A 20,524-nucleotide genomic window follows, 5' to 3' on the forward strand; every position below is an offset into this window, starting at 1 on the left:
CCTGAACCCACTGACTGTTATGATCCTGCAATCAAAGCAGCAGTTGCTTTATGTAAAATATGCTTAAAATTGCTAGATATATTTGATAAAATTTTGGGAACAGTTTTAAAAATTGCTTATTAGTCAGTTAGTTGAAACTTACATTGTTAAAGGTTTTTAAGAAACAAGGTTTTTATCATATGTCTTTTTCTTCATTTCTTTGCTGCATTTCACAACCAGAGCATTAATCTACCGTAGTTTATAAAAAGATATTCCTGACCAAATAAATAATACAGCCAAAGAAATTCCTCACAGGATTAATGATTGTTATGGCTATGTGAATGAAATTATGTGATGGGGTATAATATGAAATAAATTATATTATAACCTCGTCTTTCACTTTATTGCTTCAAACACAGATGGAAAACAGAGAAATCTAACACACAAGACTTGAGCACATTTAACACACTGTCACATGGCAGATTTTACAGAAATGTTTGGTATAATAGGAGGTATTCATTTCTGGCTGAGACCTTTGCAGCCGCCATTCAGAGGTCATCATTTATTATCTTGTTCTTTGACCACAATTATATTAATTACAGTTTCTTTATTTGCTCAGTGTCATAAATAGAGAAGAGGGACAAATGAGAATATTGAGGCATATTGATTCTGGATTTTGCGAGTGTCTGCCAAATGTAATTAGATGGTGACATTCTGACTTGTGTGTTCCTGCTTCTGGATATCGTACAACAGGAACAAAAAGAGGTTGCTAACTGGAAAAGGTTCGAAGGAGAAGCAAAGGACAGTTTCTAATATTTGCTGTAAACTATACTCTTCATGCTATTCATGCACCCACAATTTTCAAACTTTCCTTCTTTCCTTTCCTTCCTAGTGCTGGATTGACCTACCTTCCTACAGATGTGCTAATGTCACCACTATGATAGACATTTATTTATTCTGTTTTTCTAGATCTATTTCAAATGTTACACAGGCAGTAATTATTAACTGGTACAGGTTTAGTTTTACGTTCTATAAACGACACTGCTCAAGACATGCAACAAGCTAAAAGATTAGCAACACAATATTTCCCAACACTTTAGTCATGTAAAGGTAAATGCTGGTGGGCCCTTGTAAACAGCTACATTTTAAACAACATTGAGAAAAGACGATCATGGGAAGCGGTGATAGCAATCATTAATCAGAAAAACATTTTTTCTGCTTAAAACAATTTATTCTACACAATGCTGAAGCATTGCTATTCTCATCTTTAATTACCGTAACATACATTTCTTAAAAAAACTTGTATTAATAACTTAATAACTTTAGACTGCTAAAGCTGCAGTTGAACTGATAGATTTCTGTTAACTTACTTTCATTTCTACTCTTACTTTTATTCTGCAGTCTTAATGGATTGTTAATGGAATATTATCTATTGTTTATTGAACTATCTAGTGTATTCTACTGACGAATGCCACTTAGGGACGGATAAAGTTGTATTTATTTAGCTAATATGGCTTAGAAACATGCAGAATTTGTTTCATTTACAAATCTTATTTTGAATTGCTGGTGATAAATTCTGTCATAAATAGCTTGGTATTAACATATGATATATTAACCAAAAGCAAGTTAACCAAGAATGAAGAAGCAAAAAAATTACAGTATTTCAACAACTGTGCTTTATTATTTAAAATATTTAGCACATTCAGATGTATTAACTTTTAACTTTTTATTAACTTTTTTTTCTCACTATCTGCTGTTGAAATGTTTTAGGCAAGCATGAAAATGCTGTAAACTAAGAATTCTTTCAACAATGCATTGAATGAAGAGGAGAGAAATCTAAATTAGATCAATCGATGCGGGACCAAACTTGGCTGTTCCAGAGATCTTGGAGAACTCACCACGTAACTTCCCTGGATGTAGGCTTCCCCGAAGCCTCGTGTCTTCATGTAATCCCACGCACATTTGATGTGGAGATCAGGGCCAAGCCATCACTTCCAGGATTTGTTGTTCCTCTTGATGCTGAAGATTATTCTTCATGTGTTTGGCTCTATATTTGAGGCCATGGTCCTCCTGCAGAATGAAGTTAGGACTAATCATACACCTCCCTGATGATACTGCATGATGGATGTGTATCTGCCAATAATGAGGACAAATTATTCCTGACCAAATCTCCAAATCCATTTGCAGAATTGCAGCCCCAAAGTTGCAAGGAACCCCCACCATGCTTGACTGTTGCCTGCAGACACTCATATTGCACCGACTGTTGAGTGAACACATTGCCTGTGCTGCAGCCAAATATTTTCAAATTTTGACCACAACTCCAGCACCGGCTGCCACTTTTCTGCACTCGAGTTCCCATGTTTTCCTGCATAGCTGAGTTGCTGGTAATGCTTTTTGGCTGCAACTCTTCCATTAAGAGCACTTCTGGCCAGACATTAAATGGGTGCATCTGTATCCAAGTGATTTCTGCCAGTTCTGAGCTGATGGCACTGGGAAATAAGGTTGAAGTGTTGTTTATATACACACACACACACACACACACACACACACACACACACACACACACATACATACATACATATGTGTGTGTGTATGTATGTATGTGTATATATATATATGTATGCATATATGCATGTATGTATGTGTGTGTGTGTGTGTGTGTGTGTATATATATATATATATGTGTGTGTGTGTGTATGTATATATATATGTGTGTGTGTGTGTGTGTGTGTGTGTGTGTGTGTGTGTGTGTGTGTGTGTATATATATAGAGAGAGAGACTCACAGACAGAAGAGACAGAGAGAGGATGAATATTTACTGACCACTGTTGGACCCTACAGGTAATGTCTAAACATGTACAGAAACTATCACACATATGTAGAATTCTTAATCTATTTAAGTCTCCCTCTAAAATATTAACAGCAGGTGGATCACTATATAGTTTTTTTTAACATTTCTCCAGCACTGTATTCAAAAAGAACTGTCACGAAGCACCAAAACTACAACTAAGGAAAGCTGCTTGCTTGACTGTGCATGGAAATTTTCGCTGACCAGCACCTATAAACAGTGCAGACAATAACAGGCCCAAGTATTTAACCTGATCTTGGACCTTATAAATGTTGAAGACAGTCTGAACCACACTTCATGCACCCTGTTTAGCTTTTTACTTGACAGTTATATTCACCTTTATATGCAGCATATCTCAATTGTCGAATTTTAACGACATATATATAGATAAATTCTGCATACGTGTGTATCCTCCATTTGTGTCATTGCTTTGGACATAGGGCCACTGGGTACTCTGCAGTTGGATCTCTTTCTGGCGAACAGATCAGTCACACTCCCTCTGCAGCACTAGAGCCCCAAAATCAGCCCTCTCCTTTTCACACGGTAATCCCATGACGCCATTCACAGCCAAATTACACACAATGACAATTTATAGGGAGAAAAACTACAATCTGAGAGTGAGGAAACCCTTGCTGGTATTTGTTAATACAATTCAATCAGCAACTTACTAAAAACTGTGTCTAGCGTCTATCTCAGCAGCAGCTCCTTCTGTCTGGGAACAAATGTTTAACTCAAGAAGGGGGGCTCCTTTATTTCCTACGGCACAGATTGTTTCCTAAATAAATAACCATTTTATTATAATATTTAATGATAAGAATCCATTCTTATCATTAATAACTGCAATGAAAAGCATCTAACTGTCCTTTCTGCATTGGCTTAATGATGCGTGGGATATTTTTGACTGTTGGCAGTCAACAACGTCATGGTGTTGCATTCATCCAAACGGCCTGTTCGCTGTGGTGTTGTGCAGCAGCTGGCACATTAGGTGCTTATTGTTTTCAGTAACCCTCTGCTAACACGGATGGAGGGTGCTCCATGTGCCCTGGAGAGTGGAAACAAGATGAATCTCTAAAATGTCTACTCATTACTTTGGAATTTCTAGTCTTTGTAATCCATGGCTGGAAAGTTTATTCATGAAGATAAATAACCTCATACGGCCAAAGTTAGGGTTAGGTAAACAGCCACTCTTCGGTGCTGAGTCTTTGGGGCTGTGTGCACACTGTGGCATGGACGTCGCCTGGGAACACATCCTGGATCACTTCTGACGCCATGACAATGCAGAAAAACATTGGCTACCTTTTTGATTTCAGTGGGACTTTGCTTCAGTGCTTGTTCCTTCACCAACCAGGCAGAAAAGCTGGTGCTGGCTGATGGGACTGTGCTCCATGTTTTCATATAGAAAGCATTCACTTCATATAGAAAGCATTCAGCCCACACAAAGTTATATTCTCCCACACATTTAACTGTAACAAAGTTTGTTGAGAATTAAAATTGTTCAAGTCTTTAGTGGGTGTGTTGTGTGGGTGTTGTCATGCATCTAGATATACTGTTATACACTCTCCTGAATGTACTTATAGAATGACCATTTGTAGCCATGCTTTAATATCAAAAGACTATTTCCTTTTTAGTTTCTCTTTATGGACTCCTGTCAATAAACTTTATATAGATCAAGTTTTAATGCCAGGGACATTTGCATCAGTGTGTTAGCAGTCTTAATGTTACAGCGTTACATAACCTTGTTTATTCGCACTAAAATGTGGAGAATAAGCTCCTAGAGTTGCAGATGCAGACCATCTCTAAAATATGCAATGCCATTATGCATTTAGAAAGAAAATGTAAATTCCCACATATGGAATTCACTTTCATGCAGAAGGCTTTTATATCATTTCTTCCAGGTTTAAGATCTTAATTTAACACTCATGAAACTCACAAGCCAACAGCGTTAATATGATTATGACGTTAACAAACTATGACTATTATCAGCAACAAGGGCCCTCTTGAAATGTCCTATAAATTATGTATAAGGATATATGTCAGTACGTATATCTGCAGCATTGCAGCACAGCTCGTCACACAAAGCAGGAACTGACTGGACTAGTTTTAAAGTTGAGAAATTAGTAGATGATCCACTGAGGATCAAAACCCAGGAAACATCTTGAATAAATGCCACACTAGCTTTTCTTGTAACACGTTTCAAATCTAAGCTTATAGTAGGTAAAAATCCTGCTTTACTAGCTGTTAACTAGTTGCTACATGTGAGCATGATTTGAACCTTTGCATTTGGCACAAGAAAGCGTGTTTTCCAGGTTTTGAAGAGGTACTGCATGACTCCATCAGACTTATTCACACTTAAAGCGTTTTGCATTTAATCTCTACAAACTCCTGCTTTATGTTGGACTTCACATGGATGAGTCTCACAATAAATGCACACAACATTTGCTTTTACGCTCTTCTATTTGGATGTGAAACTGCAGTGTTTGCTACACAGAGATGACAGAAAGGTGGTCAGGCTTATACTGGAGCAGAGTCTAATGCTGAGACAAAGCAATGCCAGCGATGCTCCATGAAAAGGCTGTTTGTTCAGCTGACATTGTTTTATATTTGTGACTAGTTTTTCATAATCATACTCAGTATTCAATTTACGTACTGTCTACTGATCCTGAGTGTTAAGCTGTTCATGCTCTTTCAACCAGTGCCTGCATGTGTGTGTGTGTGGGTGTGTGTGTGTGTGTGTGTGTGTGTGTGTGTGTGTGTGTGTGTGTGTGTGTGTGTGTGTGTGTGTGTGTATGTGTGTGTCAGCCAGATTGCTTTGCTCCCTTGGTGGTGGTGCACCGTTGTGTTCTGGTAGTAATGATGGGTTGTGTGCCTCCCGGTCTTCCTCCCAGCAGGACATACACATAAAAGGGTCTTTCTCTGGACAGCAACGAGTGTGCGAGTGTGTGTGTGTGTGTGTGTAATTCATGTACCTTTGTGTCGGCCATGGGGCATGGTGACTGTGCTCCATACTGTGCGCATGTCCAAACCACTAAGGCTGCCACTGGAACGATCTCTGCTTGTATATTTGTCACCTTCTACTCTTTTTGTCTGTTTTATCTGTCTTTCCATTGCTGTTAATGTTCCTTCCTTTTAGTGATACGTGTGTAGTTTACCGTGCTTATTACTTGCTTTCAATTCAGCACATCTTCCACAATGTTTTTGTCTTCCCTTAGGTGTGTTCCCGCTCCCATCTTCTACATTTTCCTTCCCTTCATCCCACACTGACTGCATAGAAGCGCTGCGTGTGTGCTCTGCTGACCCACGCTGCGAGGCGTTGTACCGGGGCTTGGAGCTTTGTGCAGCTGATGCAGCAGTGTCCCTGCTGGGGGAGCAAGTGGCTGCTGAGTGCCTGGAGAGACGGGACGCTCTGCTAGGCAAACATCCCGCTCTGTCATCGTGCAAGTGCCAGCGTGGCTTACGAAAGGAAGAGCAGTGTCTACACATTTACTGGAGTGTTCGCCTGATGCCAGGTCAGTCTGACCTCAGAGGAGGGGAGGGTATGGAAGACAAGCTTTCAGGACATGCTTACAGAGGAAGCTCAGTCTCTTCATCCATTTCAGAACAGCAGGTGATGCTGGACCCACCGAGCACATTAGATCTAGCTGGTCCTTGCATCTGTCTGAGACAAACAAAATGCTGCCGCTATGAATTTAAATATTACTTTTCAGCACAATATTGCATAAATTCAAAGAAAATACATTTGTCTGTCACTGAAACTGTAAGATGGCTTTGCCTTCCATAAAAGGTAACATCGCATCACCTATTTCATCACCTCAATAAATACAGTTTACATTTTGATATGTCTTAACTAGGGCCCAGACTGAAGTGTGTTAATTATAATTAGGTATCTACAATTTTGTCCCAAACGATTCATGCAGTTAATCATAGTGACTAATGCATTCCTATAAGGCTGAGCCAGTGCACAAGATGTCACATATGGAACAGTGGACATAACAAAGATGGAGATGGAGGAATATGCATTGCTTGGTCTGAAGGGAAGAAGGCTTAGTTTAAATATCAATATGTGAGTCTAATGCAATTAATTGAGAGTAATGAACAGCAAAGCCTACATTATTTTTTAATCACGTCCCATCAAAGATGAGTTTTTATGTTGTCCCCAGTAGAAATTCCAAACATTTACAGAAATGATGTCCCTGCCAATCTGTCCTGTTGCTTTATTAATATTAAGGTATTTTCACAGTACACATGAATCATTGTTGAGTTTGAGCTGAATGAAAACCACCTTCCTGTCGAGCACAAATGCTCATCTGCTGGCCCATCGACAACTTTAACTCCTGTGTGTCTGATTTTGCCAAACATAAAAGTCCAAATATAAAGACCAAAAAAAGCAGGTTAATTGATAAACATCACAAACGCACACATGCACGCACAAACACACACACCAAATTCCTACTCAAAAACAGAAGCACATCTGAAGGTCTGGTGTGTGCATCAGTAATTGAGCTAACTTTAGCCAGCGGACCCCCTCCTCCCTTGTGGCCTATTAGTCACTAGAGCATTAGTGTAATTACACACTCTTCAGTTCTTTTTGCTGCTAGGCTGCTCTAGCATGTCATTACCATAAATATATAGCCTGGAATAGGATTTACATTCCTAAACACTTCATATGCTATTACATTCTTGATTGAGTTTATTCTTTGAAAATGTTTAAATCAATTGCAGCAGTACACAGCTCCCCCACTAGTCAATCAAGGCTCAGCTAATGGATTTCACGTTTGGACAAAAGCTGACATCAGTCATATGTGCAAATGGTGAATCTCACCCTTAGCTTCTCTCTATTATCCTAAGTAGTAATTTTAATCAAAATTCATTTAAAAGCTGTTAGTTTGCATGTATAATGTATGAAATGCTCTGCGCAATATTACGACATTCAATACAGCAATCAAAAATCCTTTGGGACAAAATAAAATAAAGGCCAAATTGTGGAAGAAGACTGCCAGTGTTAATTTTACTGCACTGGTTGTGTAATTGTCTGAAAATGATTCTTTATATTCAGGCCCTATATTGTCAGTAGGAATGTTTTCCTGGTAAATACCGGGGTTAGAAACTTTAGAGGAACCATTCCTTTCACTGCTACCTCTTTATGGTCCTGTCTCCTCTGTGAGTTGGGACCCCTAGGGGCCCTCGCCAGTTTCGTTTGCTGCGTAATCCTGGGCCACATCTCGTCCTTTTTTTCCAAAAACTTGTGTGGGAACATTAAACTGGATTCGAGAACAATGTTGTATATAGAGGTGGGAGAGGTTGGTCTTGGTTCTTTTAAATTTGAAATTTCACATCAGTACTATGAAATGTCAGAAAAGATGATGCAGAAATGAATTCAGAGGAAAGTAAACAGCATTAATTCATGCTGCTCTTATTTCTATCCCAAAATACAACAGTATCAACCACAAGAAGCAGGGTATTGGTATTATGCATTGTTACTTCTTACCTAGTGTAAATGTAAATAATAATGCTGTTATGTTCTTTACTTCATAATACAGCAGAGGAAGAGCTGGAAACTTCTCCCTATGATGATACATCAATGGAAACCCACATGGCTTCCTTAGTTGCAGGTAAGAGGATTTAAAAACCTTTTCATGGTGCTGGAATGTGCTTCATCTGAACCATGTCTCCAGTTAAAATTCTTTTTTTATATATAACATTATGATTAGGGAAAGCTCAAAATATATTTTTGATTTACACTTGGGGTTTGGCACCGTTATCCCCCCCCCCCCCCCCCCCCCCCCCCCCCCCCCCCCCCCCCCAGCTTCATCTCTCATGCAGCTGAATGGAGAAAACCAGTGCCTGAAGGCGGCACAGGACTGTGGACTTTATGAGAAGTGTGGTTCTCTGCGATCAGAATATGTTCTGGCCTGCACCAAGAAGGTGCCTGGGACCAACCGGTGCAACCAGCAAAAGTGTCACCGGACTCTTCGCCGTTTCCTGGAGCGGGTGCCAGAGGAATACAGCCTGCCTGTTCTGTTCTGCCCCTGCACCAGTACCCTTTGTGGTGAGAGGAGAAGGAAAAACATTGTGCCCTCCTGCTCCTACCAGCAGATGGAGGGTTCACGGCATAACTGTCTACAGCAGCAGAGCATCTGCCGACAAGATGACCTTTGCAGGTGAAATTGGAATTACATTTATTTCTTTGATTGGGCATTTAGTGCACAGCATTGGAGAATTCAGAATTCATCATTTGTAAGATGATGAACAAGGTTTTATGTTTACTGTGTAAATGTAAGTTATCGAAAGGAAAACTGAAAGGAAATAGTGGATCAAAAGTTAAAGAATTTGTAGTTCAACAATGTGAATATTTTTAATCCTTTGAAAACATCCTCTGGATTTCTTCGCCGCTCTGTGATCTTTGTGCATTTCATGCTGATTTGTACATTATGTATATGGTTTCAAGGTCGAGACTGGCTGATTTTCTTAACAACTGCCACCCAAGTCCTCTGAAGGCCAGTGGCTGTCTGAAGGACTCAGTGGCCTTGTGCCTCCGGGCCTACGCTGGACTTATTGGTACGGGAAGGGGGTGAAAATGAGGAATGAAAAATAAAAATGCATCAGTCACACATTACTGGATAATACCAACTAGAATATCACACTTGTGATACCTTTAGGACAATATTCTTCCTCTTTCATGCTATTAAAGTGAATAATTGTCTTTCGTGACCTAATGTGTGTTGCCCACTCTGCCCTGTAGGTACCGTAATGACACCAAACTACATCAGTAACAGCTCATCGGAGGTGTCGCTGTCGTGCAACTGTGAAGGAAGCGGGAATCAGTGGCAGGACTGTCTGAGACTACAGAAAATGTTCACCCTCAACAACTGCCTGCGTGAGTTCATGCCTTAAGAGCTTGGAATAATTAGCTGTGTGCATTGGTAGCCTTATTAAGCAGGGTTATGAGAATGTGCCCCCTATGTGGGGATTATTCCACACACACTTTAGAAAGGTGCATCACTTGTGCTGCAGTAGCTTTTTTGTCAAGGTTGCTTTCAATGGCAAAAAGAAGTGACAAAATCAAGACATGACTGTTTTCTTGTTCAAAATTGTCATTTAAATTTCAACAGCACTTCATCAGTGTTAACACTTATATTCTTTTAATTTGAATAGCAATGGACTGAAAAGTCACTCAATATCAGTCATCTATTTCCAATTAACTTAAATACACAGTGTATATAATTTAAACAATGGAGCATTTTGTTGCTCTGTACCTGTACATGTGCAATAACAATAAAGTTGAATCTAATCTAATCTAATCTATAACATGTAATGTTGATTTATGTTTGTGCTACATGTTTGACATCAGTACATATTTAATAGTCTACATTTACAAGTTCCATGCTTTTGCATTAAAGTTCGTCTTTAAATAGAATATGCTGCACAGTAATAGCTGACCTTCAGCTGCAGCATTTGGCTTCTTACAGGCTTAGGGGGTGTGAAGAGGTTAACCCCCTCCGCCCGAGGTGCCGTTCAATCACAGGACCTGTCAATAACCCTGTCGATGCACTCTGAGCCTTATGTCCACGCAGTAAAGTGTAGATCAATGCATCAATAGTCTCACCATAAAGCTCAGTGATTTATCAAGACACCTCACACGATAAAAATGCCAGAAAGATGTGTCGGACCATGCCCACTCACACACAACCCCACATCACGTAAACTGTCATACTATAGCGACACAGACAGCCCACACACCAAAGTGAAGGCTCTCTCTCACACACACACACACACACGAGCACACTTTTACAGAGGCAGTAATAGGCTGTGTGTCAATGTAGGTAATTCCATCAGTCTGACGCGGAGCCCCGATTCCCCGCCTGCAGACATCACCCCTCCTCCAGCACCGAGACCCTCCCAACTTGCTCAAGAGGATGAGCTACTGAGCAACAACCTCGTGCCTGAGCACAGCAGTATTGTGAGTGCACTTCAGTTCATTGCACATGTCATCCTCACAGTTTATAGTAAAGAATCATTCAGATTTCTATCTAGTTTTTGTTTAACTTTTTCTTCTTTATAGCATCTGAGCTTTATTTTTAGATCCCCCCCCCCCCTTTGCTTTTTGATATTATTTGAGAGCATAATTTAAGAGTAAATGATCAATATGTTTATTTTACGATATTGAAAATGTCTGTGACATGATTGTGAGGGTGGCTGGATGTGTACATTTATGTTACTCCAATCCAAAGATTGAATAATTAATTTATATGTTATCACAAAACATTCAAATAATTCCTAAAGTGTCTTGAGTACTAATGAGTACATGAGTACTAATTTAATTTGCAATGTGACTAATTTTGTGTGTTTGAAAGAGAAAAATGCATTTCCATTTTATCAAGGTTAAGGCTCTCAACAGATGCAGTCGCTAACAAAAGCAAGTCGGCACTTCAAGTTTTAAAGAGTAGCCTTGGGCAGGACTTATCAGAAGAGTCCACAGGGTCATGTTAATCAGTGCTAAAGACACAGCTAAAATATTCAGTGGTTAGCCTGCGGAAGGTCTGAAATAATGTGCCTCTTTAAATGCATCTTTTAAGAACTGATAAAATAGGATTTGCAGGGACAACGGGACTTAAAGTTAAAGGCAAACTTAGATTATTCATTGTGGGGACATTTGCATGGAGGCTCTGGACCAAACATATATGACAGTTCAACTCTTTTCTAGAACTCGTATAAAGTCACTTATGGATTCTGGCAGCAGAAGGTCAGCTGTGCTCAGTGATGGTTCCCTCGGGCCAGCAAGGCCTTCTCTGCCGGCCTAAACATACTCACAAAAGTAAACTTTTTTTTCAAATGGGTAAATAAAATTATTTTCTAAAGTCTCCTCTCGTCATGTCAGTTTATCCGCTTGGTTACAGTACTTCCAATGTTGTATATTATGATTGAGGTTTTATTTTATCAATTATATGACAGCTAGCTTGTGTCGGTATCTGCCTGAGGCCTGTGCACTGTATGAGAAAGGACATGATCAGTTGCAATAGCCAATCAGATCTTGAGTCTGCAACCACATGACCAGCTACAAGCTCTTATGCTGAATGTTGCATGTGCTCCCCCTGTGAGTGGATAAGCTTGTAGGACCTGGAAGGTACAACTTTGCAAAATACCTGATCTGGACCTGGATTTCAATTAGCCACCAACAGCTATTGCTGCATATTTATCCCCTGACGGCTGAAGGACAAGACATAGATTTGGTTGCTGATACCCCTCTACTGCGTCTGTAGGGTGGTCATTCTTGGCATTAAGGTGAATTAACGTTTGGTATTTTATTTGGTATTAGTATTTTATTTCAGTCACAACTGCACCCACAAATGCTCTCTTTACATAGTGTACCGGTAATTTTAAGGGGACTTTGTTGACTGATCGCTTCAAATTATTTTTTTATTTTTCAGTTTTGACAGTAGCTATAGGTGATTATATAATATAGTTAATATAGGTAATTGTGTGCTTATTTATTTTTAAATTCTCTGCAAATTAAGTGTTGCTTGACTAGCCTATATTAAGGTGATGTGAGGTGTAAGTGTGAATCTGTATAAATTTTCCAGCCATGGTGTCATCTTGATGCTATTTATTTAGGTAGGACTGAGTAGGATGTCACTGAAGACCCTGGAAGTGGGATAAAATAGGCACCCTTTTAATTGTGTATCTGTTGCCTTGGTGGTAGAGATCTGTTTATACTGGCGATTTGTCTGCTTTGTCATTATTACTCATTCTGTGCCCACAAACACTCACACAGACCATTGCGCTTCTATCTTTGTGAGGACTTTCAGAGACACAATAGATTACCCAGCTCACTACTCTAACCCCAAACATTCCACCTAACCCTCAACCCAAACCCAAGTCTAACCTCAATCTTTAAACCATATCATATCAACCATATTATAACCAATCTTAACCCATAAAACCATGAAGACCAGCCAATGTCCTCTTTTGTAACGTTTTGCATGTTTGGGTCCTCAACATGTAGCAAGTACACACACATACACATGCACACAGTTCGTTAGATGTTTAGAGAAGATTTTACATTTTTTTAAATGTGTTTTCATATTTAAATACAGATTAAATGTATTGTGGTTGAAATGGCAGCTGGAAGGAGAATTTAGATTATTCGTTAACATTTGTTGTTTTTTCCACATAGAGTCCTGAGCTTATTTATGATTTTAGTTCTAAAAATATGGCAGAGCCAGATAGTGTTGTTGCCTCCAGCAAAGGTGGGTCAGGACATTTTTTGGGTCTCTTTTTACAGACAGGCATGCTCCTGGGAAGACAGTTCCCGAGAGCTCTTCCTCTCCTGGCTTCTTGTGCAACACTCACCATCAAAGCGGTCCAATTCAATCGCAGTTCTGGCCCATCTCACCTTGTCCTGACCACAGTCTGCTGCGACTGTGACTCTCTGGCTCTTGGCATTCCTCATTGCCAGAGATAAGCTGAGCCACCAGACAGGAGGAGATTCCAACTCTCTCCTGCAGTTCTGTCTTCCGTCCCCTCGCTCTGTTGCTATGTCTGTCCGCATTATCTCCCGTGAGCAGATTAGGTGGGCTGGTTGGTGCTGTTGCGTCAGTCAGCAATTCATTAATATGAATTTATTCATGCCTTTGTCTCCTCCTTCGACTCGTTCCGTCCTTCCAGAAGCCCCCCTCTCCTAGTTTCTTAAGCTGATTCTTTTTTATCTTGCTGATCTTACCCTTGAATCCTCAAATGTTCACTGTCAACATCCATCTTCCACCCACACCTGCTCCACTTCGCTCCACTCATCCATCACTCAGCAGCTTGTCTTGTCTTTCAGAACTTGCTTGTTTCACCAGTGATTTTTTTTTTCTGCCACAGAATTTCAAAAACTTTAAAAAACTGAGGATCTGCAGCAGCAGTAAAAAGGAGATGTGAAATTTCTTAGGAATCACAATATTTTTGGCTGGAACAATGAAACTGAAATTAACTTTATTAATGAGAATCTTTGGTGGAAAAAATGTTGCCATGTTGATGGGCTGGTCGAGCAACTGGTCGAGAAACTAGCCAGATAACAGTATGACTGCACTTTAATCATCATTTCTTACCATGAAACAAAGGCCATGATTAGAACATCAGACGTGTCATCACGGGCATGTGCACACCGTGTTTCATCTGTGAGACTCCTGTCAGATCTTTGTGATGTTTTGCTACTGACACAAGTTAATCAGTTAATGTCAGAGTGCACGCTGTCCCCTGGCACCACTCTGCCATTGGGAAAGAGTTTATTTGATCCATCTCATCTGTTCTCCGGTGCCTGAAAAGGCTGAAGCGAGCGCTTGTCGCGTCGCAGCAGACAGCAAAAGCCACATTGTGACCCTCCAGCCAAGCACCTCCTTTGTTCCCAAGAACATAAGGAGCTTATTTAAGTCAATGGTTATTCATTTCAATGTTTTTGTTTGCTTTTTTTTATCTTCATCCCCAGCCTCAGAATAGCAAGGTAAAACTATGGAATGAACAACCAGCGCAGAGCAGTCATGTTTCTAATTCTTTAGTCCTGAGGGGGAAAAAAATCACCTCATTTATATGTGTTCCTCTGACCTGGAGACTGATTGAATGTGATCTTTTATTTTTTACACCATCTTTCCCCCTTTCTTCTATTAGGAAGGTTCTCTGGGTTCATGAAGGTAGCAGATAAGTAGTGGGGCTGGTTTTTTACTGGTAACATACTGCCTGGAAATGACTCTGGGCATTAGCTAGACTGGTCCTCACCCAAGCTGGGAGATGCTAAGGTTCATGTGGAACAGGATCCTTTCAGTAGACAACCTCCACAATATTGTAATCATTATAGCTAATTATATTTTGTTCCCCAACATGTGCTAGACAGCAAAAGACCTTCAAATTGTTCACTTTAATTATTCACAGGGAAATATAATGATCTCACAGTATTTTTCACCACCTACCAATAGTATAATTGTAGCGGAAGGTAAAGGTCACATAACTTTTAATCAAATCCATTTATGCCAAAAATGTGCAGATAATAGATTGGATTTTTGCCTTTCAAGCACCAGTTATTGAGGAGTCTGATGCAAAACTAGAATAAAATAAGTTCACTCATCCCTTAAACAGTTTAATGTGTTATTAGTCCAAATAAGCAACCAAGGACAAATCAGCAACAACACTGGAACACCAGAATGCTTGAATCCAAGGCACAAAAGGGAAGGAAAGGCTGGAATAAATAGGAAGGAAAGGAGGAAGGAGAGGAGGGTGCAACACAAGAAGGTATTCAGGATCATTGGAGGGAGATTAGCAGGACGAAGCAAACAGCAGACAGATCACACTTAAGATAATCATTTTAGTACCATTTTAGACAAGTAATAGTACTTTTAAAACATGAATTTAATCTATAATTAATTATTTTCCTGAAAGAAAAAAAGTTACATTCTACTAACTAATGAATAAATACAATCCCAGCTATAAAAAAATATATTATCAGTGATTGAAAATCATTAACCGAGCCCACCTGGGGTGTGACGGATGGCTGCAGCTGGTGCACACCCCCAAAGCGGACGATGTGTCTTCATAATGCTCAGCACACACCACAGCAAATCCCAATCACACACAAAGCTTTAAACTTCTGAATATCTCCTGTTATCAAAGTGTTCATGCGCACACATTAAAACACTCAAAGGGCCCGTCAGCCTGCAGTTTAGTCCTCTCGTCACAACTCAGCATTTTTACTTACACTTTGTCCTTTTTGTCAGGTGGAGGAAGGAAGTGAGGAAGAAGAGGAACGTACGCAAACAGAGGAGGAGAGTGACAAAGGTGCACATTTTGGTGTCATTCCACTATATTCAGAGAGGGCCACCATCTCCAGTCTGGAGTCTTCTGGCGCAGGGAGTGCTGCACCTCCCATCACCGCCCCGCCTGTCCCCATCTTCCTGCTGCTCCTCTCAGCCTCTCTTAATTGTGGTTAAAACACACAGTATAGACACAACACACACATACACAATATATATGCTGACACATACACGCACACGCACACCATATAATGGACCTACAATCCTGGACTAACGGCTGTAAAGTAAAGAAAGCAAAGTGAAGAAACGGACTTCACATTTTCATCAGTAGTGACCTCATCTCTCCTGATGTCCTTGATTTCTCTTTCCATACATTAAAGAATGGCACATTGTTCAACATGGTCTGGCTGAAGCTGCAGCTCTTTAAAGTCCTGCAAGCACAAGAGACTCAGTCAGAGAAGAATGTTTACGTGCTCCCATCTGCCACAACGTATAATGTAGCTAATTGATGCTAGCTTCATTAGAATATGATAGCTAAGTAAACTATGTACAGTATTTGCCAGTTCTGACAGCAGGAAATAGAAAAATCATCTCTAATTTTCACACACTACTGGAGTTATCATTTGCAACATGCTGTTGTGCATATTTCACCTAAGTAAATCCTGAAAGATTAATCGTAACAAAAAACCTCAACCAAAACTGCCGTGCTGGATCTTGCTCATTTTTATTAGAAAGCTGCTACGATACTCAATATACTAAAATGCTGGTATTCCTGTAACATTAATGACAAAAGTGACAACTTTCTCTGTGAATGCCTTCCTATTCTTATCTCCTCTTATGTCTTCTCTATAAAGAAACTTAAAAAAAAAAATCAATCCACACAGTTGCCCAATTGATCCATCCAAGTTAATATAGCATAAATGTAGGATTGCTTCAGGCAAACACAGTGACATTGATTCAGTATGGCATGTAACAAATATGATAATACAATGCCAAAGATAATTAAGTAGGCCTTTCAGTATCGAGTAAAGCAGCACTCTCTGCCAGCGTACAGAAAAGCAACTATTGAACCCTTGGATACAGTTGCTGCATCCCAAATTCCTGAGGTCTGAGCTGCAATAACCAGAAAATTGATTTTTGTTGTTAATGAATGAATCTGCTGCTGATGCAGCCTCAGCCCACTTCATGTCCTCGAAAAGATAATTAAAATACATCTGATTAATTTAAACCTGAATGTACACAAGTGTGAAAAGTGCTTAAACCACAGAACCAGTTGTGAATTTCCATTAAGAGTTGAGTGTTTAGTTTGGCACAGATCCTGGTGGAAGAAGCCTATTATTGGATAAATCAGACGCTCCATGTTGTGCTCCTTTAAATACAACATGTCTTTGCCACATAAACACTTTATTTGTCTTAATTTTACTAAATGATTTAGTGCAACGATTTCATTATACAAAGATCCATTGAAGGAAATTAAACTATTTCCCAAAAATCTTTTTATTATATTTGATCTAACAAGTACAGTATAATATGAATGGAAAGCTGTGTTTTATGGGACATTTAGCAATAAGGCAGATGAACCTATCAAAAACTAATGATGTTATTGGTTGATGTGACGCTCAGTCACCATGCTGCAGTCAGACTGTGTTGATGTTTCATTATTAATATTGTTTTTATTCTTTCTTGATGAATGTTAATCTCTTCTCCTAGTTGTGTCGATCTTATGGCTCGTTTTAACAATGACTGTAATGACGTTGATATAAAATGTGTCAGACAAAATTTATCCTGCTGGAAAATGGAAAGAATTTCAGATCTGTTCCCAGACCCTCTTCCACAGCCCCAGTAAATGAAAAAACCACGCTTGTTTCTCAGTGTTTGATGAACGCAACCAATGTACAATGCATGTGCCTCCAAAGCCAACATTCGAAGCTACACCACGGCCACACACGTTCCTCAGACTCATGTAGCTTCGCAGACACAGACATACCGCCTGCCATGAGCTGAATCGGTGGCCCTCTTTTCTGGCTTTATTGCACCCCCCTCCCCATCATGATCCTCAAAAACCCCGAGCTGCCACAGGCGCCGATATGAATAAAGCCATCGTAATAAAAACAACACAGCAGAAACAATATGAGCTCTAAAACGGCAGAACACATCAAATAACTCCCCAGCAGGCAAACGAATGCACACTCTGCCTCTGACATGCAGACAAAAAGAGAAAGAGCTGAAGAAAGAGGAGCAGAAAGAGGAGTAAAGAAGAGAAACTGGGAGGGGAACAAGGCCAAGTCCCTCTGTGCTCTTTGTGTGCTTGATGTTTTGCTTGTTTTTAGTTGGGAGGCTGATAATCAGTCCCTGACAACGTCTTTCTATCATCTGACAGGCTGCTGGGTGGAGAAGTGTGGATGGATGTGTGGACCGGTGGGGGTTGTAATAGTGATGGAAATAGAGTGTCATAGCAAGAACAGAAAAGACCCTGGAGCAGAACATTGCAGAGAGAATCACCAGCACGTGATTCCCTGTGTCTTATATATCTTTTGCTGACACTATTTTTCCCCCTGTTACTTGGTAGCGTGTAAAATTAACCTCCATCGACAGGAGCAGCATTGATGGCTGAGGGTCACGCAGACAAGGGAGGGGGAAGGATGAGAAAGTGAAGATGGAAAGATGGAAGAGACAGCTGGGAAGCTGAACCAGGAGAAGCGCTGAGATAGAGGATGATAAGCAGAGTAAGGAAATGCTGAGGAAGGCTGTTGGTAGATGACGAGGGAAGAGAAACAGAAAAAGTTGTTGAGAAGAGGCTCCGTCATCAGTCCAGCTTCAGTCGGCTCCGAGGTTTTGCATTGAAGCTGTGCCTCAAAATGCAACCTGACCTTTGGGGCAATGATATGTCCTCATAGAAATGTTTTCAATTTTACCAATACCCCTTTGGGTGGATTTCACGATAAATAATTGGTGGTTTCATCTAAAACCCTCATTCATTCATTTTTAGAGACACATCTATATGTTTTTATTGGATGTAGAAACAATGGGAGAACCAAGCAAACACATGGAAATGAGAACATCAGAACTAAAAGAAGAAAAATCGTACATAAAGAAAAGAGGATATTAGTCTTAATGGGAATTACAACAGCAATTATTTCTGTAAATTATTGCAAAGGTTTTACCCACTTGTGTTCAGTTTCTTCCTCAGTGAGACACTTTTCAGGGTAGATAAAGCCACAGGAGATACAACAAAATAAACGTGTGTGTTTTGCCTGTGCGACAATCATGAGATATGTCAGCCACATCTTGAAATGGGCAAGAAGCCAGGAAGGACATAAAAGAGACTAAAGGGAACTATGTCAGTAAAAAGGAAGGGAATCATGAAAAGATAAATGAAAGAGGTGAGCAGTAATGAGAGAACACTCGCCGCCTTCTCATTTGGGACTGAAACACACCTAAAAGAAAAGCAAGTGCCATCCACTGACAAGTGTGTTGCCGGTTCTGTTTGAGCAGGTAAAGATTGTGGCTCTTTTGTCTACAATGACAATGTTAATGAAAAGGAAATTTTATACCTTTATAGAGAATCACCAGAAAGAAACAACACATTTTATTGAAGGCAGATTTGGAAAGGTTAGAGAAAGACTTGAAATAGGTCACACATTTGAACTGTATGTCCATGAGTGACCCTCATACACCTAACAGAAAACTATTAAACAACCCATCACCGCACTGAATGACTGGCTTTCGAACATCAGGAGACAGAACTGAGATGTCAGTAGTGTCTGTGTTATTTGAATGTAGCCCGCTGTTCTGTGCAGCAGTATTTACCCTCCTTTACCCTCTCTCTTCATATGTGTCTTTTTATTTCAAGTCTTTAGTGAGACAAACACAATGCCCATATTTTACCATACATTTCTGTGAAAGACAATTGTGAAAACTTACTGATTGGCATTTTGTCTATTCTGAACTTTACAATTTAGCTGAATCAACTTTTGGAGCGACATTACCAAGAAGTGTTCTGCAGGTGTGAAACGACAGTTTGACAGACTATAGCAAACGACTGACGCTGGTGCTCCCTGTGTAGATAGAGCTGTTGCACCAACATTCACTTGAGAGCTAAAATTTCAATTTGGCCATAACAGCCACCTGTGTTCTTCTTGGGGGTGAATAAAATTGGAACCCAGGCTTTGTTGAACCGCTAACTAAAGATTCTCTATTCTCTCTATTCTCATGGCTGGTTGAGCCACTGTTTTTTGGTGGATCTTAGATGAAGCTGTTCACAGTAAATAACCTCAAAAAAGGTTTTTCCTGTGACCCAGAAACCCGATGGTCCCCCTAAATCACACAGAATTAGATTGGACAGACCTCCCCCATCAACACCCTTACCTCCTACTACACAATAGTGGGGGTTAATTGATGTCAACAGGGGTGGGCCTGTGTCTGAAAGACATGGCCGGCGGGGTGACAGCCTCTTACCAGGCCTTTTTGTTCCTTTTAATTGTTGCCTGGGCTGTTTGTCATCAGGGTTGACACTCTTTGGCAGGGCAATGGGGGGATGGATGATGAGAGAGGGAGGGAACGCTGATGATTTGCATAAACATGTACTGAAATAACCCAGCAGAGAAGCCATGTGTTGAAACCAACAAAGAGAAAAAAGAAATGCCGAAATCTTTAGGGATGAGGGGAAAATAAAAAAAAACACATCTTCTGCTCTTTTTGTCCCATCTTTGTGCAATAGATTTGCGCAAAAATGCCCACTCACATACATCGCGTCCTACTGGGGAGTGTGTCTGTTTTCCTCTGGAGCATTTTAGTATTCTAATCCATCATTGGCCTGCCATGGAGATGCTGTCTCTCTCCTTCCTCTCACTGCTTTTGTCACTCTGCTTTATGCTGCTTCGCATACACAGTGCGGATAAAGTCAGGGCAGTCAGGAA

General features: G+C 40.2%; 1 protein-coding gene across 1 annotated transcript in view; it reads left to right on the forward strand.

Moving 5' to 3' along the window:
• gfra3 (GDNF family receptor alpha 3) overlaps window positions 1-20,236 on the forward strand; it is a 26,864-nt gene extending 6,628 nt beyond the window's left edge. Inside the window, exons 2-8 of the mRNA XM_029847308.1 lie at window positions 6,036-6,332; window positions 8,364-8,435; window positions 8,630-8,984; window positions 9,272-9,381; window positions 9,566-9,700; window positions 10,647-10,783; window positions 15,570-20,236. Coding sequence (XP_029703168.1) covers window positions 6,036-6,332; window positions 8,364-8,435; window positions 8,630-8,984; window positions 9,272-9,381; window positions 9,566-9,700; window positions 10,647-10,783; window positions 15,570-15,782 — 1,319 coding nt within the window. The 3' untranslated portion in view covers window positions 15,783-20,236. The remainder of the gene's footprint in view (window positions 1-6,035; window positions 6,333-8,363; window positions 8,436-8,629; window positions 8,985-9,271; window positions 9,382-9,565; window positions 9,701-10,646; window positions 10,784-15,569) is intronic.
• The last annotated feature ends 288 nt before the right edge of the window (window positions 20,237-20,524 follow it).

The sequence above is a fragment of the Takifugu rubripes genome, chromosome 14 (assembly GCF_901000725.2).
Source record: "Takifugu rubripes chromosome 14, fTakRub1.2, whole genome shotgun sequence".
NCBI lineage: Eukaryota > Metazoa > Chordata > Actinopteri > Tetraodontiformes > Tetraodontidae > Takifugu > Takifugu rubripes.